Source organism: Pogoniulus pusillus, chromosome 10 (assembly GCF_015220805.1).
Source record: "Pogoniulus pusillus isolate bPogPus1 chromosome 10, bPogPus1.pri, whole genome shotgun sequence".
NCBI classification, from domain to species: Eukaryota; Metazoa; Chordata; class Aves; order Piciformes; family Lybiidae; genus Pogoniulus; species Pogoniulus pusillus.
Genome location: NC_087273.1, coordinates 20,413,065 through 20,439,201, shown reverse-complemented (window position 1 = coordinate 20,439,201; position 26,137 = coordinate 20,413,065). Strand labels below are relative to the sequence as shown.

At 45.7% G+C, this 26,137-nt stretch overlaps 1 protein-coding gene across 1 annotated transcript in view; it reads right to left on the bottom strand.

Moving 5' to 3' along the window:
- Positions 1-4,770: 4,770 nt before the first annotated feature.
- The window catches only part of LOC135178932 (uncharacterized), a 69,378-nt gene continuing 48,011 nt past the window's right edge, over positions 4,771-26,137 (bottom strand). Inside the window, exons 4-5 of the mRNA XM_064150355.1 lie at positions 10,122-11,506; positions 4,771-4,911 (exon numbers count right to left, since the gene is read on the bottom strand). Of these exons, the coding sequence (XP_064006425.1) occupies positions 4,771-4,911; positions 10,122-11,506 (1,526 nt within the window). The remainder of the gene's footprint in view (positions 4,912-10,121; positions 11,507-26,137) is intronic.

Genomic DNA, 26,137 nt, shown 5'->3' with positions numbered 1-26,137 from the left:
TGCTTTGTAACTTGATGTCTCATGCTCTCAAAAAACAAGTGGATCGCTCGTAAGCTTAACTCACATTGAGTCATCTCTGACTTTCCCAAATCCTATCTGCAAGTGTACTAGTCTCTTGATTTTGGAATGTCATAGAAAGCTATAAGTTTGAACTTTCAACTTTTAAACTTTGTGTGCAGGTTTCTACTTAGTAGCTCTGTTTCTGAATAGCTGTAGCAACTAAGGCCAGGACTAAGACCTACAAAGGCCCAAAAAGGGCAAGACATGCAGTTCATACATCACAGCTGAGCTTTGTGTAATAACCCTAACATCGGATAACTAAAAGATAATCAAAACCAAACTGCTGGGTTCCCTCCTTGTAAAAATGTCTTCAGTTAGCTGTAAGGATAAAAATGGTTTCAAACAAGTTACTATAAAAAGGAATAAGTTACAGGCCATTCCTTCTTCTTTGCATGTGCATGTCTCTGAGCATGTCCCTTATGTTCTTCCCATCACCACCAAGTGCCAAAAGTTGAACATCTATTCCTATCGCAGATATTCTGCTGTGGTGTTAAGTTTTTGTGGTCATGATGTGGAGGGCCTGTAGGCCCGAAAATAGGCTTGTTTATGCCTTGCCTTGCCTGGACATGTTTTTCTGCCAGGACCCCTGGCTGTAAGCAGGTTTTGTAAGCCCCCACACACCCAGCTCATGTCTCCCTGGTGTAAGCCCATGTGATCCCCATATTTGGGGAAAGTCCAGGCAAGTGGCATTTGCCTATTATGGTGGGGTTTGGCTGACTGCCAAGCTGATTGGTCATTCTAGTGGCCAAGGGAGCCATTAATCTTGGCCCACATTCAATAAATAGGGGTGCACAGCTAAACAAAGTGCTCAGACCCCCACACTCGGACTCCATTGCATAGCTCCGATGCTCAGAGGCTCGGACCCTCATGCTCTGACCCACTTGCAGCTCCCCTGCCTGCGTACCTTAGTCGCAGAGCTCATTTAAGCCTGCCTATATATATATATATATATGTGTGGAGCCTATAGTCTCCTAAGCCAGCTGTGCACATCTGCATGCCACTGTGTTATCAGGACTAGATCCTGCATTGCCTGCCTTTACCTATGGATCTCAGTCTCCTAGCAGCCGCACACCTTGTATGCCCGCTGCCTATCATTGCCTGGTAAGCATGCCACTGCCGCTAAGATAACCAGGAAGCAGACTCTGGATTGTTTGCGCACAAGCGGACTGATAGCTATGTGAGAACTGTGCCAGAGACAGCACGATATTCTCCTCCTGCACCTGAGATCCTGCCTGCTATGTATGCCTGGACAAAGCATCCAGAAGAAGCCAGCAGCGCAAAGGCAGAGATTGCATCCTTCGCCAGGAGAACAAAATCAGAGACTATTTCCCCAGAAGCTTGGAAGATTCATGCTTTCCCATCAAGTCATGAGGATTCCAGCCTCAAAATCCATGGGCAGAGATCCCCTGAAGTTTGGACACTAGGCACAGGCTGTGACATAACCCCAGAGGGTGATTATTAATTAATAAGAATTGTGAGTAAATGCTTTAATACCTCTGTAATATAAGTTGCCTCTGCCATAGAGCAGAATCAGTTTCAGCCCACTCTGCTGAGCAAATAGCATATAGACTCCAAACAGAATTTGCTACGGGGAAAACTCCTCCCTCTGTTTATAGTTTGAATGTTAGCTAGTTAATTAATAAGTTACTGTACATATTTTATCCTAGAATGTTTTCATAACCATGTAAGAACATTTTAATATTACTATACAGTGGTTGGGGGTGGCGAGAGTCCAGAATATTGAGTTTAATAAAAATATATTTTTATATAACATTATCTTACCCCAATTAATTTCTCCCCTCTGCCAAAAACTGGTGTAGGTCACAGAATACCCCTCCACAACAGGTCATAGAAATCCAATTCTCTATCTCAAATTCCTTGACATCCAATGAGTTCTCTGCCATGATGTGCTTTCTTCTGTTATTGGCATGAGTTACTGTAGTCACATGAGGAAGAAGCGATAAAGTGAAGGAAACAAGAAATGACGTCCAGAGAACAAGAAATCAGGAAACATGCAACTGTACAACTGAAAAAGAGCTAAGTAGCATCAGTAGAACTTTTCTTTTTTATGCTGTGAGATAATTAAGCATTCTAAAATATTGACAATTGGAAAAATGGGATAAAAAGTTGCCCACTCTCTTTAATGTCTTCCAATGCGACAGCAGTGGAGGGAGAGCCTCGGTAATGGCTAGCTGAGGTGAGTTTTCAATTTGGTTTGCTTGGGCTTTCTGGGCTTCCTTGGGAGCTTTCTGTGGGCTGAAGAACCCCAGGGAAAGGGCAGGACTGGCAAAAGCTGTCCTCAGCATGCCTGCTCCAAAAGTGATGTAGCTGGGGGGTGTTGCCAGTGGACTGCATGGAATTTAAAAGGCCCAATAGCATGAGCCCCTCATCCCAATGCGAGATCAGCAGAGGGAGAGCCAACAGCCCACTCACTGCAGCGAGGGGAATAGCATGTGAGGGGTGGAAAAAACAAAACAAAACAAAACAAAAAAAAAAGAAACCAAACACAACCAAAACCCTAACCTGCTCACCTACAACCACATCACCATAGTAGGTAAGCATAATGGTCTCCACCCAACAGAAGAAGGGCAGGCTCCTGGCACCAGCTAAGAAGGAAATGGGAATGCAGACAGAGGTTGAAATGAAATAGGCTAAGGTGCAGATCACAGGCTTCAATTGATGTCTTAGTCTCTCCTCTGTACCAGGGAATTGCATATGCTGTGAACAGGTAGATTTCCTACTGAGAAGAGCAGCACAGCTGAAGGATGAAGTTGAAAGATTGAAGGATGAAGTTCATAGGCTTAGAAACATCAGAGAAACAGAAGATGAGATATACAGGTGGTACCAGGATTTGGCATCCCCAATGGTGAGACAGGATTATCCATTATTAGAAACTGAGGGTCAAGTACCCCTGTATCTACCCCCGTCAGATTGTAGTCAGTAACTCAAAGGAAAAGAGGAAAGAGAGGAAAGTCCATGGTCAAGGCAGTAAAGAAACTCCTGCCTTGTCCATCTCCCACACCCCGAACTCCCCTTACCAAATTGATGAGGGGCTGTGGCAACAAATTCCCACCAGCCACAGTAGGAGTGTTGCTTCAGTTAGTAACAATTATGACCCACTCCATAGGGAGGTCTGATGTCTATCAGGGGCCCAGGTCAAGGATGTAATAAGAAGGCTTCCCATCCCTGGTATGGCCCACAGATGATTACCCATTGCTAACCTTCCAGACAGGTTACAGTGACCTTGCAAGGAAAAAATTAAAAGCTATAAAGACACACATCAGGGCCTTGGGTCAAGTGATCAAGGAAGTGGGAGACCAGGTAATATTCTCTTCTATCCTTCCTGTTGAAGGGACTAACCCAGAGAGAGTGAGGAGGACCCACATGCTCAACACTTGGCTTTGAGACTGGTGCACCAAACAGAATTTTGACTTTTTTGACCATGGGTCCCCCCACATGACACCAGGTCTGCTGGCAGCAGATGGGGTGCACCTCTCTCCAAGTGGAAGGAGGTTTATACCGCAGGGGTTGGCTGGGATCATGCTTTAAACAAGGTTGGAAGAGAGGGAGGGTGGAAGCCAGGCTTACCACAAGCAAGCTTGAGACAATTGTGTGGCCATGCGTCAGCTCCACTGGCAGCTTCACTGGTAACTCAGGGGAGGTAGGTAACAGTGAGTGGTGTGCGGAGAAGAGGCAAGATATAGCATAACAAGGAGGGAAGCTAACAGGAGCCTTCAGCCTGTTACCCTGCAGCACACTGGAGACACAAAAGAACTCTAAAAATCTTGCAGAGATGGGCCATGGGGATCAAGCAATGAGGAATCAGCACAAGCAGAGCTTACTACTAGGTTGGGGGCCATGGAAGAGGCTGGTAACAGCAGGACAGCAAGAGTAGAAGCTAATGGACTATCTCCCTCCCTGAAATGCTTATACACCAATGCACAGAGCATGGGGAATAAGCAGGAGTAGCTGGAGATCTGTGTTAGTCTGAATGACTATGAAATAATTGCCATCACTAGAACATGGTGGGCCAGCTCCCATGACTGGAATGTTGTCATGGATGGCTATGTACTGTTCAGGAAGGATAGACCAGCAAGACAAGGTGGGGGAGTTGCTCTCTATGTGCAAGAGCAGCTGAAATGTGCTGAGTTCTATCCATGGCAGGGGGCAGATGTCGTGGAAGGTAGCAGAGCCATCTTGCCATCTTGCAAAACCCTCATTTGTACACAGGGTTGTGGCTCACATAAAGGCCAGCCATCGAAAAAGTCAAAACATTGCTTTCTATCTGCCTGCATAATGGCAGCTGCTGTCCCAGCAGCCGTATAGTCTCTGAGAAGATTTGTCCCCCAGAGGGGCAAAAGTATAAACATAGGCTATTGTTTTGCAATAAGGGACCTTGGTTCTCATGCATTCTCATCATCCAATGAACACCTGTTGGGGGCTGACCCCTGGGTGGTTCCACAGGTTGTTTTTGGTAAAAATTATCCAATGTATGAATTGATTATACTTCTGTACCAATCTGTAAAGTTCACGTAAGTCCACCTGAGTTGGCTGAACACACCTCTTCTGAAACACTATAAAAATGCTGCATTTGCCTTAGTTGAGGACCCCTTTGACCTCCCTTGCACCTTGCACCCCTCTTTTGCTTGTTACCCTGCTTATACACACATGCATCGGCACTCGCTTGGCATTTGCACTGCAGCATCGAAGTTACAGCCGGCTCGGGACGGCATGGAACTTGGCAGTGCCCCGATCCTCGTCAGCCTCGGAAGCCAGCGTCCAGCTCGGCCCGGACCCGTGGAGGCTTGGACAACGCGCCTTAAATTCATAATACTGTAAGACTTCTCTGAACTGCATTTGGACAGTGAGTAACTGACAAAAACTAATTTAGAGACTGAATAATCTCTCAAGACTCCAATGAACTCTCTTAAATCATAGACTCTCTTTATTTCAGTCATTCTGCATTTTAATTCGCAACCGCGAACCAAGAACTTTCGTGGGGTAATTATAAATAAGTTTGAGGAAGGGGATTTCTAGTGTTTTAGTAATAAATCATTTAAACTTTCATAAAAATTGGCCTGGCATGTTATTCCCCAAAACTCCCCAAAACTCCTCTCCACAACAGCAGAACAAGTTGAAAACTTGTGGGCAAGAATTAGGGGATGTGGAAAAGGAGTCTAAATTGTCATAGGGGTCTCCTATAGACCAGCAGACCAAGAGGAAGATGTTGATGAGGCCTTCTACAGGCAGATAGAGATAGCCTCTAGAGCTACCTCCTTGGTGCTCATGGGAGACTTCAATCACCCTGATATTTGCTGGGAAGATCACACAGACAGGCACAGACAATACAAAAGGCTCTTGCAGTGTATCAAGGATAACTTCTTGATGCAGATAGTGGAGGAACCAACAAGGAGAGGTGCATTGCTGGACTCACAGAGACCACTGAGTCCAACTTCCCTGCCAGAGTAGGACCATGAAATCTAGCTCAAGGCACACAGGAATGTATCCAGACAGGCCTTGGAAGTCTCCAGAGAAGGAGACTCCACAACCTCTCTGGGTAGCCTTTTCCAGTGCTCTGTGACCCTTACAGTAAAGAAGTTCCCCCTTGTGTTGGGGTGGAACCTCCTGTGCTGCAACTTATATCCATTGCTCCTTGTCCTATCAAAGGGAGCAAGTGAGCAGAGCCTGTACCCCCTCTCCTGACCCCCAGCCCTCAGATATTTATAAACATTTCTTAAATCTCCTTTCAGTCTTACCTTGACTAAAAAGCCCCAGGTCCCTCAACCTCTCCTCATCAGGAAGTGCTCCAGTCCCCTAATCATCCTTGGAGCCCTCCCTTGGACTCTCTCCTGCAGATCCCTGTCCTTGTAATCAGGGGAGCCCAAAACTGAATTCAGTACTCAAGATGAGTTCTCAGCAGGGCAGAGTAGATGGGGAGGAGAACCTCCCTCGATCTGCTGGACACACTCTTCTTAATTCACCCCAGGATCCCATTGGCCCTCTTAGCCACAAGGACACATTGCTGTCCCATGTATGTTATCCACCAGCACTCTCAGGTTGCTCTTCACAGGGCTGCTCTCCAGAAGATCATCTCCCAACCTGTGCTGGTGCAGTTTATTGTTCCTCCCCAGGTTCAGGACTCTGCACTTGTCCTTGTTGAACCTCATCTGGTTCCTCTGTGTGCCGCTCTCCAGTCTCTCCAAGTCTCTGTGAAGACTACTGTGGTTTGGAGGCTTTTATGGTTGATCCAGAAGATCTCAGCTAAAAATGTGTGGCCATTTTGTATAAAACTGTGTGAGATGCTGTGTCTCAAACAGCAGGGAACCAAGCTTCCCTCAGTTGAGCTGAAACACTGCTTTGCCTTCTGCAGAACAAAATGTATTTCAAAGACTAGTTCATCTCTTTTCTAGATAAATCCACAGATCTAGAATCAAAACCTGCCCTGTGTGTCAACAGAAAAAAGTGCAGAAGGTCTTTGAGATTCATATAAGGGATCAATGTCTGAATTTCCTCTGCACACCTGAAAGCAGGCATTGTGCTATTCTCAGTATGCTGGCAATTCTGAACTGACACTTTAAATCCAAGGAGACAAATTTTTCTCTCCAGAATGATTTCTGGGAATCATGGGAGTCATTCTCATGAAAGACAATCTGAGACTTCTCAAATATTGGAAGTATTGTAATGAATTTTCTAATAAGACTTTGCTATTTTGACAAGATTGACTGCAGTTTATTTAGTGTGAAACAGTGAGGGTGGTGAGACATTGGCACAGGTTGCCCAGGAAGGTTGTGGATGCTCCCTCCCTGGAGGTGTTCAAGGACAGGTTGGATGAGGCCTTGAGTGACTTGTTTAGTGGGAGGTGTCCCTGACTATGGCATGGGGTTGGAACTGGATGGTCTTTGAGGTCCCTTCCAACCTAAACCATTCTATGATTCTATGATTCTAAATGCTTGTCAGACAATAGAAGCAAAATTTATTATGAATTAGCAGGATTTGGGTTCAAAGTCCTTCAGAATTAATTTTTGTTGTCACTTTAATGTTTTTCTATCCCAATTCTTAGCCACAAAAAATCACTTGAACTGGCATTTCTTTTTTGTTCTATCATGCAACTTGTTTTTTACCCTGAAGTTTTTGGGACTATTCTTAATATTGTTGATGATAGTTTAAAAACATATTTTTCCAGGGCTCCTTCTACCCTTATGGGAACCAGCATCTGAACTTGCAATTGTGAACTGTCTTCCATCACACATTTGATGTCAAGCCATTTGGTTTTGGGCTACAAGAAAAGCATGCTATATAACTTCATTATCTAGCACATATTGGTAATTTCACAGCTTGTTTTTGTTAATCTCAGTTTCTGGATAAGCAATGTGAACTTGGATTGGCAATGGAAATTTTATGCTTTGTATTTTGCACTTCAGAGAAAGGGATTTCTAGGAAAGTATTGTCTATTTAGTTATTTATAGCTAGAAATCTAGGAAAGGAATAACAACTAAGAGCCATGGGAATTTGCAATGGAATGGTTCACAGTAACCCCTTTATTTGTTAATTCTGGATTAATTATTTTCATAAAATGTCGAGCACCTAAAGAATATTATCTACTAGAAAAGTCACTTGATAGTCAGGGAAGATATGCTAGAGTTATCTTTCCATTCAAATACCAGTGTATAGAATACTTGCTGGGTCGTGAGTTACATTTCAGCACAGTCCATATTTGACTTCAAAAGATGGAAAAATAGATCATCTAAGCCTCAAAAAAGAGCATACCATATGGTCTTTTCTTTGACTCCTTTGGACAAGGAATGACTAAAGGAAATACTGTCTGTGAGAAAAGAAACTTGATTTCACAGTTCCTAAGAGAAACACTGCAGAAAAGGCAACAAATTCAGTGGCAAAGTGACATTAAGGAAGTGGTAAGATTGGATGGTAGTTTGTAGAGTGTTCCCAGAATGGCAATGGCTTTGTCCAGGCCCTGAAGTTTTCTGGACAAGCAGAAGCAGGGGATGAAGAAACTAAGCACCTTCTCTACATTTTTCTTGAGCTAATGCAGGATCTTGTACGCTGTAACACATACACTTGCCTCTGTTCTTCTATGTGGTATGCATGACCTGAGGCCTTTAATTACTACCAAAAATCTGTTTGGGAAGTGGAAGTTTTGATTTCCAGCTAAGCTCTAAATGTGCACATCGGAGTTGTCAGAGTAATGTTGGAAATATGAAGGCTGAGCTGCTGAGTCTCCATGAAACAGTATTGTGTGCAGTGGTTTAGATTCCAGGAGTAAGACAGCTTAGCAAGAATCCACCTCCAGGTTACTTATCACACTTCAATTTTAAATCTTTCATCAGTGAACTCCATATTTTTAATTTTACTCAATAGAAAGAAGTGCTTTTTGAGACTTAATGAGGCTGGTGGAGATGATGTGTATGTGTATGCACATAATGCTCTGCATCTGATTAAAGGTACAAACCAGTACATTATTTCTAAGTGCTTCTCCATACTACTTTGCAGCTTAAAGAAGAACAGAGATAAATATGGTGTATTATGAAATATTTATAGTTTATAGTGGCTGACAGGAGAGGCAGAGAATTCTCTGTAGCCAAAAAATAACTTGACAGTTTTATTACATGGTCAAGACAGTAACTAGAAACATATGAAAAAAAGTGATGTGCTTGCAGCCTTCTTTCATAAAACACAACCCCCTCTCTATCCAGGACAATGCTATCTTATAACTGATTTCAATTTTTTTTATTCTTTCTTCTGGGCTGTTAAACTTGATGCATTGCTGTGCAAGCTATGACCACATGTGTAAAGTTGCTCCTTGCTTTCTGGAGTTTTCTTCTGCTGAAATTGCATTTTGCAAGCTGCCTGAAGTGTTTTCTTGGGTCTGTCTCCACTACATACTACTCATTGATCTCCCACCTGGTTTTGAGCAGGGGTCTCCAGCTTCATTCCTCTATTTAGTGTATTCTTCTTGTCGAGAGAAATGAAGAAATGAAAGTCAGAGCTTATACCACTCTTTTTAACACAGCAGGTATGTTAATATGTGAAGGGAGAAAGACATTTGTATGTACCTTCTAATCAGGCTTTTGCAAACTCCCAAAATGTAGCAAACAATATTTACACTACAATGCTACATTTCAACCCAACCTCAGTGCACGGACAGTAAGCCTCCATTGTACTTTCCTTCCTTGATGCCATCACACCTATTGAATCAGTTTTCCTGCAGGGAAATTGTTTCCATTGTGCATTCCTGGTTTGAGATTTGCTTTGCATTTCTCTCCCCAACATGTGAGCTGAATCTGTTCTCCTCGACTTGTCTCTGTTTAGTGATGATTCTCTATTAGGGTGATATACCAGAGGGATTCCTGTCTAGATGAGCCTGTATTTTCATAGATTCACCACTTGGATTAGGTTAGAAGGGACTTTAAAGATCATCTTTAAGACCATCAGATGATCCAACCCCTTGCCATGGGCAGGGACACCTCTCACTACCAGCCCAGCTTGCTCAAAGTCTCATCCAGCCTGGCCTTAGAATCATAGAATCATAGAATCAACCAGGTTGGAAGAGACCTCAAAGATCATCCAGTCCAACCTATCACCCAGCCCTAGCCAGTCAACTAGACCATGGCACTGAGTGCCTCATCCAGTCTTTTCTTGAAGACCCCCAGGGACGGTGCCTCCACCACCTCCCTGGGCAGCCCATTCCAATGGGAAATCACTCTCTCTGTGAAAAACTTCTTCCTAACATCCAGCCTATACCTACCCTGGCACAACTTGAGACTGTGTCCCCTTGTTCTATTGCTGGTTACCTGGGAGAAGAGGCCAACCCCCACCTGGCTACAATGTCCCTTCAGGTAGTTGTAGACAGTAATAAGATCACCTCTGAGCCTCCTCTTCTCCAGGCTAAACAGGCCCAGTTCTCTCAACCTCTCCTCATAGGATTTGTGTTCCAGGCCCCTCACCAGCTTCGTTGCCCTTCTCTGGACATGTTCCAGTACCTCAACATCTTTCTTGAATTGAGGGGCCCAGAACTGGACACAGTACTCAAGGTGTGGCCTGACCAGTGCTGAGTACAGGGGAAGAATAACCTCCCTTGTCCTGCTGGCCACACTATTCCTGATGCAGGCCAGGATGCCATTGGCTCTCTTGGCCACCTGGGCACACTGCTGGCTCATCTTCAGCTTACTATCTATCAGTACCCCCAGGTCCCTTTCCTCCTGGCTGCTCTCCAGCCACTCAGTCCCCAGCCTATAGCGCTGCTTGGGGTTATTGTGGCCAAAGTGCAGAACCCTGCACTTGGCCTTGTTAAATCTCATCTCATTGGCCTCTGCCCACCCATCCAGCCTGTCCAGGTCCCTCTGCAGGGCTCTCCTACCTTCCAACAGATCAACACCTGCTCCTAGCTTGGTGTCATCTGCAAACTTACTGATGCTGGACTCAATGCCCTCGTCCAGATCATCAATAAAGATATTGAACAGGACTGGGCCCAGCACTGATCCTTGGGGAACACCACTTGTGACTGGCTGCCAACTGGACGTGGCACCATTCACCACCACTCTCTGAGCTCTGCCATCCAGCCAGTTCTTGATCCAGCACAGAGTGAATCTGTCCAAACCATGAGCTGCCAGCTTGGCTAGGAGCTTCTTGTGGCAGACAGTGTCAAAGGCTTTGCTGAAGTCCAAGTAGACTACATCCACAGCCTTCCCCACATTCACCAGGCGGGTAACCTGATCATAAAAGGAGATCAGGTTGGTGAGGCAGGACCTGCCCTTCCTAAACCCATGCTGGCTGGGCCTGATCCCTTGGCTATCCTGTAGGTGCTTTGTGATGGCACCCAAGATGACCTGTTCCATGACCTTGCCTGGCACTGAGGTCAGGCTCACAGGTCTGTAGTTTTCTGGCTCCTCCTTACGACCCTTCTTGTGTATGGGAATCACATTGGCCAGCTTCCAGTCTTCAGGGACCTCTCCAGTGAGCCAGGACTGCTGATAAATGATGGAGAGTGGCTTGGCCAGCTCAGCTGCCAGCTCTCTCAGCACCCTAGGGTGGATCCCATCCGGTCCCATGGACTTGTGAGGATCCAAGTGACTTAGCAGATCCCTTACTGCTTCCTCATGGATTAGAGGGGGACTGTACTGGTCCCTGACTCCATCCACCACTTCAGGAGTCCAGCTGTCCTGGAGACAACCTGTCCCACTAGTGAAGATTGAGGCAAAGAAGGTGTTAAGCACCTCTGCCTTTTCCTCATCCTTTGTCACTCTATTCCCCTCTCTATCTAACAAGGACTGGAGGTTGTCCTTGGCCCTTCTCTTGCTATTCATATATTTAAAGAAACACTTTTTATTTTCCTTGGCAGCTGTGGCCAGCCTGAGCTCCAAGTGGGCTTTTGCCTCTCTAATTTTTCCTCTACAAGACCTAGCAACCTCCTTGAACTTCTCCTGGGACACCTCCCCTCTTTTCCAAAGGTGATACACTCTCTTTTTAATCTTTAATTCCTTCAGCAGCTCCCTGCCCATCCAGCCTGGCTGCCTCCCTCGTCGGCTCATCTTCCGGCTCAGTGGCACTGCCTGCTCCTGTGCCTTCAGGAGTTCTTTCTTGAAGCAGGTCCAACCTTCCTGGACCCCTTTGTTTCTAAGGGCTATTTCCCAAGGAACTTTCTGAATTAGTTCCTTAAATAGGCTGAAGTCTGCCCTTCGGAAGTCCAGTGTGGAGGTTCTGTTGATGCCCCTCCTGGTTTCTCCACGTATTGAAAACTCTATAATTTCATGGTCACTGGACCCCAGGCAGCCTCCAACCACCACATCCCCTACCAGCCCCTCTCTATTTGTGAGCAGCAGGTCAAGCAGGGCTGCCCCCCTGGTAGGCTCACGTAACAGCTGGGATAGGAAGTTGTCTTCCACACATTGCAGAAACCTTCTAGACTGCTTCTTCTCTGCAGTGTTTAAGTCCCAGCAGATGTCTGGTAGGTTAAAGTCGCCCACCAGAACAAGGGCAGGTGATCTTGAGGCAGCCTCCAGTTGCTTAAAGAGTAATAAATCAACCTCTTCTTCCTGGTTGGGTGGTCTGTAACAGACTCCAACCAGGATATCAGCCTTGTTGGCCTTCGCCTTAAGTCTCACCCATAATGACTCAACTTGATCATCCCTGATTTCTACCTCCATGACATCCAGAGCATCCCTAATATACAGAGCCACTCCCCCGCCCTTTCTCCCTTGCCTGTCTCTCCTGAAGAGTCTGTAGCCATTGATTACAGCACACCAATCATGTGAGCCATCCCACCACGTTTCAGTGATGGCGACAATATCATAGTTTCCCTCCAGCACCAGAGCTTCCAGCTCCTCTTGTTTGTTACCCATACTGCGTGCATTAGTGTACATGCACTTCAGCTGGGCTGCTGCTTTTACTCCTAGCTCTAGCCTACCTTCCTCAATTCCCTTTGATTTATCTCTGGTGCTGTCATGTTTAACCCCCTCCCCCTTCCATTCTAGTTTAAAGCCCTCTCAACAAGCCCAGCCAGCTCATGTGCCAGGGTCCTTCTCCCCTTCTGTGATAGTTGTGTCCCATCTGCTGATTGCAGACCTGTGGCAAGATGAAGTTCCCCAATATCAAAGAATCCAAAGTTATGTTGGATGCACCAACCTCTGAGCCACTTGTTCATCAAATATGCTTTCTTATTCTTCTCTGTATTCCAGCCTGTGACTAAGGGTATAGATGAAAAGATTACCTGTGCCCCTGCTCCCTCAACTGCTTTCCCCAGTGTCTTAAAGTCCCTTTTGATAGCTTTTAGCCCTCTGTTATTAATCTCATCATTCCCTGCCTGTATAACTAATAAGGGATAGTAATCAGAGGGCTGCACTACAGTAGGCAGCCTCCTGGTAACATCCCTGACCTGGGCTCCAGGGAGGCAGCAGACCTCCCTGTGGAAGGGGTCTGGCCGGCATATGGGGCCCTCTGTTCCCTGCAGAAGGGAATCACCAATAACAATTACCCTCCTCTTTTTCTTCTGGGTACTTGTTCTGATGCGAGGGGGCAACTGAGTTGCCCTCCCAGCTGGTGATGCTTCTGCCTGCTCCAGGATCACCTCATCCTCAACCTCTAGTGCCCTATATCTGTTATGTAAGGGCAGCTGGGGATGTGAAGATGGCTGGAAGGGTTTTCCCTTGCCCCTTCTGGCAGGCACCTGCATCCATTCTTCTTGGTTGCTCTGTTCGTCTCCCTCTGGCAAGGGGGACTGCAGAGCATGTTGCTCTTTTGTACCTTCCCTTTCAGCCTTCAGTCGTTCCACCTCTCCCTTGAGTTCAGCCACCAGGGTAAGCAGACAATCAATCTGCTCACACCTAATGCAGCCATTGCCTGTGTCGAGTGCCAGGCTCCAGCACTCCTCACATCCAGACGTCTGGACGCCTGCACTCCTACAGGTGGGCTCTGTTTGGGTGCCCACAGTTTTACAAGTATTATACAGCTTGGACCTAGTTCGAACCATGTCTGCTATCTTGAAGGTCCGCTGCGAGTTGTTAGCTGTGGTGGTTTTTTTTTTTTTTTTTTTTTTTTTTTTTTTTTTTTACCAGCGGCGCGCGCTGGGCTCAGCAGAGACAACTAGCTTCGCCTCTGCCGCTCCTCGTTTAAATGTGCCGCTCGCCAGGCACCGCCCTCTGACTCACCTTCCTGCGAGCACTTAGCGCCTGCTTGCCGCTCCCTGCCTCCCTCTGGGCTCCTCAGAGCGAGAGAGCCTCAAGAAAAGAGGAGAAAAAAGGCTGCGAGAAAGCGCGTTTCAGCTGAGCTAGCCTGGGTCCTGCTCTCTTGCCGAACCAGGCTGTGGCTTCGCCTCTGCCGCTCCTCGTTTAAATGTGCCTTGAACACCTCTAGGGAGCTAGCATCCACAACCTCCCTGGGCAACCTGTTCCAGCATCTCCCCAACCTTGCTGTAATAAATTTCTTTCTAATACCCAGTGTGCTAGTTTGAAGCAAGCTAGAATGTTTTGGTAAAAGAACTAGATAACGGGCAGTGACATGAAAACAATTGATGTCAACTTCTCTCACAGTCTCGCTGAGAGCTCTGGGAAGAAGAAGAAAACTTTCTCCATTTTGTTTCTCACTCTTGCTTTTGCCTTAGACCGAGACACATCTCATTAACCTTGCTCCTACTAACCTTGCTCCCTAACCTCTTGGCTGCAGAACTGGGGTAAGGTTGAGAGGGCCGGGGGAGGTGTTGGGGTGGTTTGAGAGCCCCTCCTGGGGACTTAGGTTTCTGGGAGGGGAGTTGTGCTTTTGTATTGTTTATCCTTTTTATATTTCTGTATATAATTGTATATAACTGTATATATTGTAAATAGCTGCTTGTAAATTCTGCTAGCTGTAAATAAATTGCTTCATCTATATTCTCAGGGTCCGTCTGAGTTAGCTGGGGCAAATTCAAAAGTGTGGGGGGGCGGGGTAACCCCCAAACCATCACATTTTTAATTGGCTTTCCCAACGTGGGGCTAGATATATTTGAGTGATTGGAAATTAGCTCTGGGAATTAAGATGAAGCTAATCAAGCAGCTATTGTACTTGGTGGGGATTATTGTGTGGCCTGTTTTCTGGTTTTTTGTGTACAACTGGATCAAAGATCAAATTGGTTATTTCTTGCTTCATGTAGTTTTTAAGAAGGCTAAAGTTAAGCTTTCAAACATGTTCTGGAGCTGGGGTGATTTTATTCTTGGTTATGCTGGTTTTAGTGTCACTGAGAATATTACTAGTGATATTACAAGAGTTTTTGTCAATAATGTTACAATCAATCGAGAGTCTGCTTTATCTACTGCTCTCATGAGGGTCATCCAGCCCCAAACTGAAATGCCAAGTCCATGCAAGGATTTTTACAGAAAATAGATTGTGACGGGATTGGTGTGCAGTAATCTGGCTCTTATGATTTTAATTTTCATATTAGTTTCGGTATTATTTGTGAGAAACTCAAAACCAGCTTCTGTAAGAGCTAGGAAAAATTCTGTGTCTCAGAAGCAGTCTCTTTCACAGCAAAACAAGGGAACACAGTCATCGGCTTCCCCCTTGCCAGCCTCTGCCCCTCCTTCTCCGAGTGCTCGGAACACGGCCAATGTTCCCACCAATAACATAAACAATGATAAGGATAGCAAAAACAATCCACACAGTGTGGAAGGAGGACCAGGAGCACAGACAGGTACCCAAAATCAGAATGTTCCTAGCAACGATAACACAGCAGGGTTGGCAGGCATCCCAGGAGGACAGGCAAACAATCCCACTAATGCTGGTAACGCTAGCCCAGTCAGTCCAAATCCTAATGACACCAGCTCAGCCAATTTGAACCCCCAGCCAGCAGACCAGAACCAAAATCCTCCTGTTAAAAGCAAGGCAGATTTGAATTCCCAAGCTCCAGGTCAGACCCCCAATGATTCAAATGCTCCAAGTCAGACCCCTAATGATTCAAATCCTCCAGCAGACACATCCAAGTCTGTTGCTGTTCAGGCCTTTCTGGCACCTGCTAAGGCAAAAGCTAAGACAAAGAGTGGTTCACAGGAGGATGTAAGAGAAGGGACCTCTGGTGATCAGCAGCAAGAAGAGGAGGAGGAGATAGTTAGTCTGCAAGACCTTGGAGATGTGCTGAGACATCAATACTCAAGTGAGAGGAGTGCTGTGAGGTTAGCTGCCAAGAGAGAGGATGGTTCCAATGAGTTTAGGAATGCTATGAGGAAGGTTCTGTTAGGCCCCGTACCACCAGATCAACAGGAGGAAGAGGTGGAATATGACATCCAGGGCTCCAAGGATCCACTCAGAGAGGTCAGGGAAGTTAGGAAGGAATACACAAGGGAATCAGGTGAGCCAATCTTAAGCTGGCTAGTGAGATGCCGTGGCATTGGTGCTAATGCTCTGCAGGTAGGAGATAAGTCTGCCAAGCAGCTGGGACCACTCACTAAGGAGAGTGGAGTGGACAAATACCTAGCAAGTCCTCTTGGTAGGGTTAGCTTGTGGACACGCCTTCTGTTGGCTGTGGCTATGAGATATCCTTCCCGAGATGATTTGCCATGGGCTGCCAAGAAGTGGAACACCGTTGAGCAGGGAATTAAGCTTCTGAAGGTGTTTGCTGTGAAGGAAGTGCTTGATGGAGATCATGGCACTCATGAGCCTGACGATATTCCTTTGGGAACAGGTCTCATGAAGAAGCTGATTAAGCTTGCTCCTTCATCCTATGCTAACATCTTGGCCAGTAAATTCCTAGCAAGGAGTGATAATGGAAGGTCTTTCACTGTTGGTGAATTCACTGATCAGCTCAGGCAGATGGAGGACAGCTTGTCACATTCTGGTATAATCTGTGCCATAAAGACTATGACTACAGAGCTTAAAGATGGTATTAGAGATGGAATCAAAGAGAGCATGAAAGAACTGAAGGAGGATCTTAAAAACATTACCAATCTGGTAAAGGATACCAGTATCACAGTATCACAGTATCACAATATCACAGTATCACCAAGGTTGGAAGAGACCTCACAGATCATCAAGTCCAACCCTTTACCACAGTGCCCAAGGCTAGACCATGGCACCAAGTGCCACATCCAACCATGCCTTGAACTGCCCCAGGGACGACGACTCTACCACCCCCCCAGGCAGCCCATTCCAGAGCCCAATGACTCTCTCAGTGAAGAACTTTCTCCTCACCTCGAGCCTAAATTTCCCCTGGCGCAGCCTGAGGCTGTGTCCTCTTGTTCTGGAGCTGGCCACCTGAGAGAAGAGAGCAACCTCCCCCTGGCCACAACCACCCTTCAGGTAGTTGTAGACAGCAATAAGGTCACCTCTGAGCCTCCTCTTCTCCAGGCTAAACAACCCCAGCTCCCTCAGCCTCTCCTCGTAGGGCTTGTGCTCGAGGCCTCTCACCAGCCTCGTCGCCCTTCTCTGGACACGCTCGAGCATCTCAGTGTCCTTCCTAACCTGGGGGGCCCAGAACTGAACACAATACTCAAGGTGTGGTCTAACCAGTGCAGAGTACAGGGGCAGAATGACCTCCCTGCTCCTGCTGACCACACCATTCCTGATGCAGGCCAGGATGCCACTGTCTCTCTTGGCCACCTGGGCACACTGCTGGCTCATGTTCAGGTGGGTATCAATCAGTACCCCCAGATCCCTCTCTGTCTGTCTGCTCTCCAGCCACTCCGACCCCAGCCTGTATCTCTGCATGGGGTTGTTGTGGCCAAAGTGCAGCACCCTGCACTTCGAGCTATTGAATGCCACACCATTGGCCTCTGCCCATCTGTGCAGGCAGTCAAGGTCCCGCTGCAGAGCCCTTCTGCCCTCCAACTCAGTCACATCTGCCCCTAGCTTAGTGTCATCTGCAAACTTGCTGATGACTGACTCCATGCCCTCATCCAGATCATCTATGAAGATGTTAAAGAGGATGGGGCCCAGCACTGATCCCTGAGGGACACCACTAGTGACTGGCCGCCAGCTGGATGTGGCACCATTCACCACCACTCTCTGGGTCCAGCCCTCCAGCCAGTTCCTAACCCAGCACAGAGTGTTACCATCCAAGCCACGGGCTGACAGCTTAGCCAGCAGTTTGCTGTGGGGGACAGTGTCAAAGGCCTTGCTGAAGTCCAGATAGACTACATCCACAGGCCTCCCCACATCCACCAAGCGGGTCACCTGATCATAGAAGGAGATCAGGTTAGAAAGGCAGGATCTGCCCTTCCTAAACCCATGCTGGCTGGACCTGAGCTCTTTGCCATCCCTCAGGTGCACAGTTATTGGCCCCAAGAGAACCTGCTCCATCAGTTTCCCTGGCACTGAGGTCAGGCTGACGGGTCTGTAGTTCCCAGGTTCCTCCATCCGACCCTTCTTGTGGATGGGGACCACGTTGGCCATTTTCCAGTCTCCTGGGATCTCTCCGGTGAGCCAGGACTGCTGGAAAATGATGGAGAGTGGCTTGGCCAGCTCAGCTGGCAGCTCTCTCAGCACCCTGGGATGGATCCCATCTGGTCCCATGGACTTGTGGGTGTCCAGATGACTCAGCAGGTCCTGAACTAATTCTTCATGAATTTCCAGGGGAACACACCGCTCCCCGACCCCATCCCCCAGTTCAAGAGGCCACTTGCCTCCTCCTCCTCCCTCCTTACTGTTGAAAACTGAGGCGAAGAAGGCATTCAGGACCTCTGCCTTTGCTTCATCATCAGTTATAGTGTTCCCCTCCTGGTCCAGTAAGGAGTGGAGGCTCTTCTTGCCCTTCCTTTTAGCATTGATAAATTTATAAAAGTGTTTTTTGTTAACTTTCATGGAAGTGGCCAGCCTAAGTTCTAGCTGAGCCTTAGCCTCTCTAATTTTTCTCCTACATAGTCTGGCTACCTCCTTAAACACATCAGGAGAAGCCTTCCCCTCCTTCCAGAGGCGATACACCCTCTTTTTCTCCCCCACTTCCTTCAGGAGCTCTTTGCTCATCCAGGCTGGTCGCCTCCCCCTGCGGCTCATCTTTCGGCACGTGGGAACTGCCAGTTCCTGTGCCTTCAAGAGCTCCTGTTTAAAGTAGGTCCAACCATCCTGGACCCCTTTGTTCTCGAGGACTGCTACCCAGGGGACATTGGAAATAAGTTCCTTGAGCAAATTGAAGTTTGCCCTCCTAAAGTCCAAGGTGTAGGTTTTGTTGAAGTGCCTCCCTACCTCCCTGTATATTGAAAACTCCACTAACTCGTCATCAGCTGATTCGTCGACTGGAGGATCAGGCTGTCATCGAGAAAGCTCATTCACCTTTCAACAGTCCCATCTGGCCTGTGCGTAAACCTACGGGCGACTGGAGACTGACAGTTGACTTTTGTGCCCTCAACGAGGTGACGCCACCCATGAGTGCAGCTGTGCCAGACATGCTGGAACTCCAGTACGAGCTGGAATCGAAGGAGGTTAAATGGTATGCTACCATAGACATTGCTAATGCTTTCTTCTCTATTCCCATAGCAAAGGAATGCAGGCCTCAGTTTGCATTCACCTGGAGAGGAATCCAGTTCCAGTTCAACCGTTTGCCTCAGGGGTGGAAACACAGCTCAACCATCTGTCACTCAGTCATCCACAATGCACTGGAGAAAGGTAAAGCTCCAGAGTACATCCAGTACATCGACAACATCATTGTGTGGGGCCAAACTGCTGAGGAAGTCTTCGAGAAAGGTAACAAAATCATTGACATTCTGTTGCAAGCAGGTTTTGCCATTAAGAGAGACAAGGTCAAAGGACCTGCCAAAGAAATTCAGTTTCTGGGAGTGCGGTGGCAGGATGGTCGCCGTTACATTCCTCAGGATGTGATCAACAAAGTCTCTACCACGGCTGTTCCCACCAGTAAGAAGGACACACTTTCTTTCCTTGGTGTGGTGGGATTTTGGAGACTACACATTCCTGGTTTCAGTCAGATTGTCAAACCTCTGCATGATGTGACTCGTAAGAGAAACAATTTTGAGTGGGGACTTGAACAACAAGCAGCCTTTGATCAGATCAAACGAGAAATAGTCCATGCAGTGGGCTTGGGACCTGTGCGATCTGGTCCGGACATTAAAAACACTCTGTCCACGGCTGCCAGTGACAATGGTCCAACTTGGAGTCTTTGGCAGAGAGCTCCAAATGAGACACGTGGTCGTCCACTTGGTTTCTGGGGACGTTGTTACAGAGGTTCAAAGACAAATTACATTGCAACTGAGAAAGAGATTCTTGCAGCGTATGAGGGAGTGAAAGCAGCTTCTGAAGTGATTGGAACTGAGTCACAATTGCTTTTAGCTCCTAGACTGCCAGTTCTTAACTGGATGTTCATGGGCAAAGGTTCATCACCACATCATGCCACAGATGCAACCTGGTCTAAATGGATGGCTTTGATAACCCAACAAGCACGAATGGGTAATCTTGACCGACTTGGTCTGGTGGAGGTGATCACCAACTGGCCGGAAGGCACAGACTGTTCCAAACCTCCAAAGGAGAAAATAACCCGTGCTGAGGAAGCTCCTCCCTATGGTGATCTCTCTGATCAGGAAAAGAACTATGCTTTGTTCACAGATGGTTCCTGTCGTCTTGTTGGGAACAAGAGAATATGGAAGTCAGCTGTTTGGAGTCCAATCAGGAGAGTTACCGAAATGAAGGATGGAGAAGGAGAATCCAGTCAGTTCGCTGAGGTAAAAGCTGTTCAACTTGCTTTTGATGTGGCTGAACGTGAGAATTGGCCTATCCTTTACCTCTACACCGACTCGTGGATGGTAGCCAATGCTCTATGGGGTTGGCTAAAGGACTGGAAGAAGAATGGTTGGCAGAGGAAAGGAAAGCCTATTTGGTGTGCTGATCTATGGCAGGACATTGATGCACGGCTGGAGAAAATTCCAGTGAAGGTGCGGCACGTAGATGCACACATGCCTAAGAGCAGAGCCACTGAGGAACATCAACATAACCAGAAGGCAGACCAAGCTGCTAAGATTGCTCGAGTTGATACCAACTCTGAACTTGACATTGACCTTGATTGGAAACACCGAGGTGAACTGTTCTTAGCTCGGTGGGCCCATGATTCATCTGGACATCAAGGCAGAGATGGAACATACCGATGGGCACGTGATAGGTCAATTGACTTGTCCATGGATGCTATTACCCAAGTCATCTATGACTGCGACATTTGTGCTGCTATTAAGCAGGCTAAGCGAATCAAACCCTTATGGTATGGTGAGAGATGGTCAAAGTACAAGTATGGTGAAGCCTGGCAGATTGACTACATCACTTTACCTCGATCTCGTTCTGGCAAGCAGTATGTGCTAACGATGGTAGAAGCCAGCACTGGATGGTTGGAAACCTATCCAGTTCCACATGCTACTGCACGTAACACCATTGTTGGTTTGGAGAGACAGATCATGTGGAGACATGGAACTCCAAAGAGAATTGAGTCAGACAATGGTACTCATTTCATGAACAATCTTGTGAAAAAATGGGCCAAAGAGCATGGTATTGAATGGATCTATCACATACCCTGCTATGCACCAGCTTCAGGGAAGATTGAACACTACAATGGTTTGTTGAAAACCACCTTAAAAGCCATGGGGGGTGGAACTCTGGAAAACTGGGACAAACATTTAGCAGAAGCTACCTGGTTGGTAAATAGTAGAGGTTCAGTAAACAGAGCAGGACCTGCACAATCAGATTTGGTCCAAACAATAGACGGTGATAAAGTTCCTGTTGTACGTGAAAAGAATCTGTTAGGGAAAACCGTTTGGGTATTTTCTCCTTCGGGTGAAGGGAAACCTGTCCGAGGGGTGGTTTCTGCTGAAGGTCTTGGTCATACATATTGGGTAATGCAGGAGAATGGTGAAATCCAGTGTATTCCACAGAGAAATTTAACCTTAGCTGAGAGAGTTTAAATTCAAGCTGTTAGGAGTTTTCTGTTCTAGGTAACATCGGCGCCTAACACTGAGAGAATCTACGATAGAATCTACAGTATGAGAGCACGAACCCAACATCACCTGGAAGTCCCTGTTCTGAGCTTTTGAATCACCTACATCTGATTGAAGTGTGAACTGAACTTGTATATATTGTTTTAGTTTAAATATTGGTTTAGGTTAGATTGGATAATTCTCAGCGATACTCTGAGTGAAGTAGACAAGGGGTGGATTGTGCTAGTTCGATGCAAGCTAGAATGTTTTGGTAAAAGAACTAGATAACGGGCAGTGAAATGAAAACAATTGATGTCAACTTCTCTCACAGTCTCGCTGAGAGCTCTGGGAAGAAGAAGAAAACTTTCTCTATTTTGTTTCTCACTCTTGCTTTTGCCTTAGACCGAGACACATCTCATTAACCTTGCTCCTACTAACCTTGCTCCCTAACCTCTTGGCTGCACCTCTTTTCTTCCTGAGAACTGGGGTAAGGTTGAGAGGGCCGGGGGAGGTGTTGGGGTGGTTTGAGAGCCCCTCCTGGGGACTTAGGTTTCTGGGAGAGGAGTTGTGCTTTTGTATTGTTTATCCTTTTTATATTTCTGTATATAATTGTATATAACTGTATATATTGTAAATAGCTGCTTGTAAATTCTGCTAGCTGTAAATAAATTGCTTCATCTATATTCTCAGGGTCCGTCTGAGTTAGCTGGGGCAAATTCAAAAGTGTGGGGGGGCGGGGTAACCCCAAACCATCACACACAGTCTAAAGCTCCTCTCTTCAAATTTCAATGCATTCTTTCTCATCACTACAAGCCCCTGTAGAATGTCCCTTCCTGACTTTCTCAGAGGTCTCCATCAGGCACTGGTAGGCTGTTATGCAGTCTTTCTTTAGCCTCCTTTTCCCTAAGCTGAACAGCCCCAGCCTGTCACCACCAGTCTCTGGCTTTAATCACCATCAATCTCTACTCACAGGAAGCGTGCTGAAATCTAAGGTAGACTTGATCAACATGAATATTTAGAAAGTCAACTCTTACAACAAATGAGCTTCTCAAACTGAAATGGCCCTGGATTCAAGGATTCAAATTTCATTTGATTTCAAGCATAAATTTACAATCCCAAGGTAGCATAAATTTATGCCTGGCTGAATATATGTCTTAAAAAAGATGGAGGTGTGGCTCTTCTTTCAAATAGAATGAAGGTAAATGCTTCACCCATTATAAAAAAAAATAAGTATGTGTATCTATTTTTCAGTTTGTAATATTCCTGATAACCACTCTTCATAAAAATGTTCTTGCTCTAAGATCTTGACAATAACTGCACTATTTCGAAGGCTCTACTCTTTCTATTCAATGGTGTTGCCTTCATTTCTCTGATCTATGCAAAATTTTATATTTTAACCTAATGAAATGAAAATTTAAACACTGCTTGTCACTTTCTGGAGGCAGAAAAACATACTTCTTGAAGAAATTCAGCATATTAGTAAACAAAAGGGCACACTCTGCAAGAAGCGTTTGAAATATTCATTAAAAATGTGAGAAAAGTTTCTCTTGAAACTTCAGCCCAATTTTATTTCTAACTAGGGAAAATTACAATGCTGTAATGATTTTGAAATTTTGCGTTCTGTCATTCTGCTTGCTTTTCAAAGCCTTTATCTTTTTCTGGAGGCAAAACTCTTCTACAAGGGTTGTTTTTGTGGGTTTTTTTTTGTTTGTTTTTTGGGTTTTTTATAATTAGGACTTCCTTAATTCATTCTGAACTCTTATTTCTATTTTGTAAGTTTAATGGAACTTGCTCATGATATGGACTGTATTGCTGTGCAGGGAAAATTATGGGAAATAATGGCCTGTAGGACAAGGGAGGTTATTCTTCCTCTGTACTCAGCACTGGTCAGGCCACACCTTGAGTACTGTGTCCAATTCTGGGCTCCTCAATTCAAGAGAGATATTGAGATACTGGAATGTGTCCAGAGAAGGGTGATGAAGCTGGTGAGAGGCCTGAAACATAAGACCTATGAGAAGAGGCTGAAGGAGCTGGGGTTATCCTGGTGAAGAGGAGGCTCAGTGGTGACCTCATTTCTGTCTACAACTACCTGAAGGGAGGCTGTAGTCAGATGGGGGTTGGTCTCTTCTCCCAGGCAACCAGCAACAGAACAAGTAGACACTGTTTCAAGTTGTGCCAGGGGTGTCATAGGCTGTGAGGAGGAAGTTCTTCACAGAGAGAGTGATTTGCCATTGGAATGGGCTGCCCAGGAAGGTTGAGGAGTTGCCATCCCTGGAAGTGTTCATGAAAACAACTAGTGCTATGGTCTAGTTGATCAGATAAGGCTGGGCGATAGGTTGGACTGGATAATCTTGGAGGCCTCTTCCGACATGGTTGATTCTATGATTCTATAATCTACATGTGTGCTGGTTCCATTGAATGCAGTTAGGTTCAATGCTGCTGTCAATAGAATAGACCGTGCTTGTAGGAAAAGTATTTGTGCTTTTATCACATTGCTGTTAACTCAGTTTATCTCTCTCTTCTTTTCAGCTCCTCCATTTAAAATTCTTGTTTCTGTTTCTCACAACAAAAATTCAAAAGGTGCTGCCAGTCAATTTTCACCAACCACAAACATGGTTTGGTGAATGTGTGCATAAGAACTGCTTTTTTTCCCAATCTGGAGTGTCTTTTAAAGGGATCAGCTTTTCTTCTGTTTTATTGTCTGTCGCCAAGCAGAGACATCAAGTGCAGCACCACTGTTGTCTTTCATGTTTTCCTTGCTGCTTTTGTCACTGACAGTCCTGACAGTCTGTAGTGCTCCTGCAAGCTTTATCGCCCTGCAGCGGAGCAGTGAGCTAGTGCACTGCTCAAGGGCCGCTGAGTCCCTGGTGCTTGGCAGTCACCACACCAAAGCTTGTCCCTGAGCTGGCTCTGTGTGCACTTGTCTTTGTCTGTAGGTGGCAGAGGGCATATGCTATGCAACAGCATTTCCAACATGCGGTCACAAAGTGAAAAACGACTTGCATATTTCAATGTTCAGAGCTTTCCTTTTTCCCTGCTGTGTGTTATTTTTTTAAAAAATTATTATTATTACTATAAAAAAGAAAAAAAATCTGTAGGGCTTTAAAGATTGAATCTCTTTGTAAGTGTTGTTGACCTTTTAGAAATAAAACCTCTAGCAGTTTCTTTTCCTTCCAAATGCTGATGTTTTATACCCATTCTCTAAGCTAGTACTCATTTCACTGTAGCTGAGGTATACTTTAAAGTCTATTTCTTAAGATTCACATTCATATTACAGAAACAGATAGAACATGCTAATTTTTCATTCCTTTCCTTCTTTGAAGTTTTTATTTCTGTGGTTCAGGCACCCTTTGAAATCCAGGGCTGTCTGAATGTCTGTTTTAAAGGCATCCTTTAATGCCAAAAGATTTGCTGCTGTTTCACTGGAGTTCTGAAGCTCTAGGTGAGGGTTAAAAAAACATATGGAGAAGCAGCAGGATGGCTGCTGCCTGGATACCTGAATATGAGAATGCTCTCAGGGTGTGTGGTGGGGAGAGAGGAGATGGATATCAGCAATGAAAGGTCAGCCTGCCCTGCAATGAGGTGGGTGCCTGTAGCAGGAAACAAAAGAAAACTTCTGGAACTACTGCAGAATGAAGTCAGATGCAAGAGAACACTTCTCAGCATGGAAAATAAGATTTTGAGAGTTTGTCCAGACTAAATCCTGCTAGTACCAACAAAAAGATTGATTCAGGCTGATGTCACCAGTGTGTTTTTTCCAGTAAGGCTGCTTAACTCCCTCTAATGTCTTTACATTACAATTTTCTTCTTCTGAGTCCAGTAGATATGTTTAAATGGAACAGGTTTGTGGATCTGCATGCAGTGATTGTTCTTCAGTCTGAGACTGAGGAAGTAATGTTTAACAGTTCCCAGTGGGAAAGCTGGAATGGGAATGTGGGAGAGAAATCCAACATGTTGGTGTGTACTTACTCTCTTTTGTCTTTCTTCTTGGGTGACAAAGCTGGTAAGGGGCCTGGAGCACAAGCCCTATGAGGAGTGGCTGAGGGAGCTGGGGTTGTTTAGCCTGGAGAAGAGGAGGCTCAGGGGTGACCTCATTGCTGCTTACCTGAAGGTTTCCTTTTATCATACAGATCTCACGCTAAATGCTGATTTAGATGATTTAGTTAGGTGAGAGAAGTCCTACCTTCCAGCTCCTATGGATATGTGCTGCTTTGTACCTACATTTTGGTTCACCTCCTGTAAAAACATTTTTCTGTCTCTGAGGCATAACGAGATAGGTTATGTTTAGCTGTGAAGAGGCTAGATGTTGGAGGAAGGGAAGATATTGGGACATGAGTAAGTGACTCCAAGATTATTCTGGGAACTTTATCAGAAATACAGGATGTGAAGAAAACACAATAAAAAATAAAAAATGCACATGGGAGAAAAGTGCATGCAAAGAGCATTTCCAAGATGCTGTTATTGAATGAGCATGAAAGGAAATGTCTTTCAGATGAGCAAATAAAAGTAGAAGTAGCAGAGTCAATTACTCCAAGCCTGGGAAAGCAATTTGATATCCAAGAATTCAGAAGAATTTTTGTGCCTCTTGGAGTCAGTGCTGGCCATAGAAAGTCTGTGGAAACAGAGTTTCTCCACTCTCTAAATATCTGCTATGTTACTAGAGATCAACATTCTTCCAAAAACAGTCTTTTATGTAA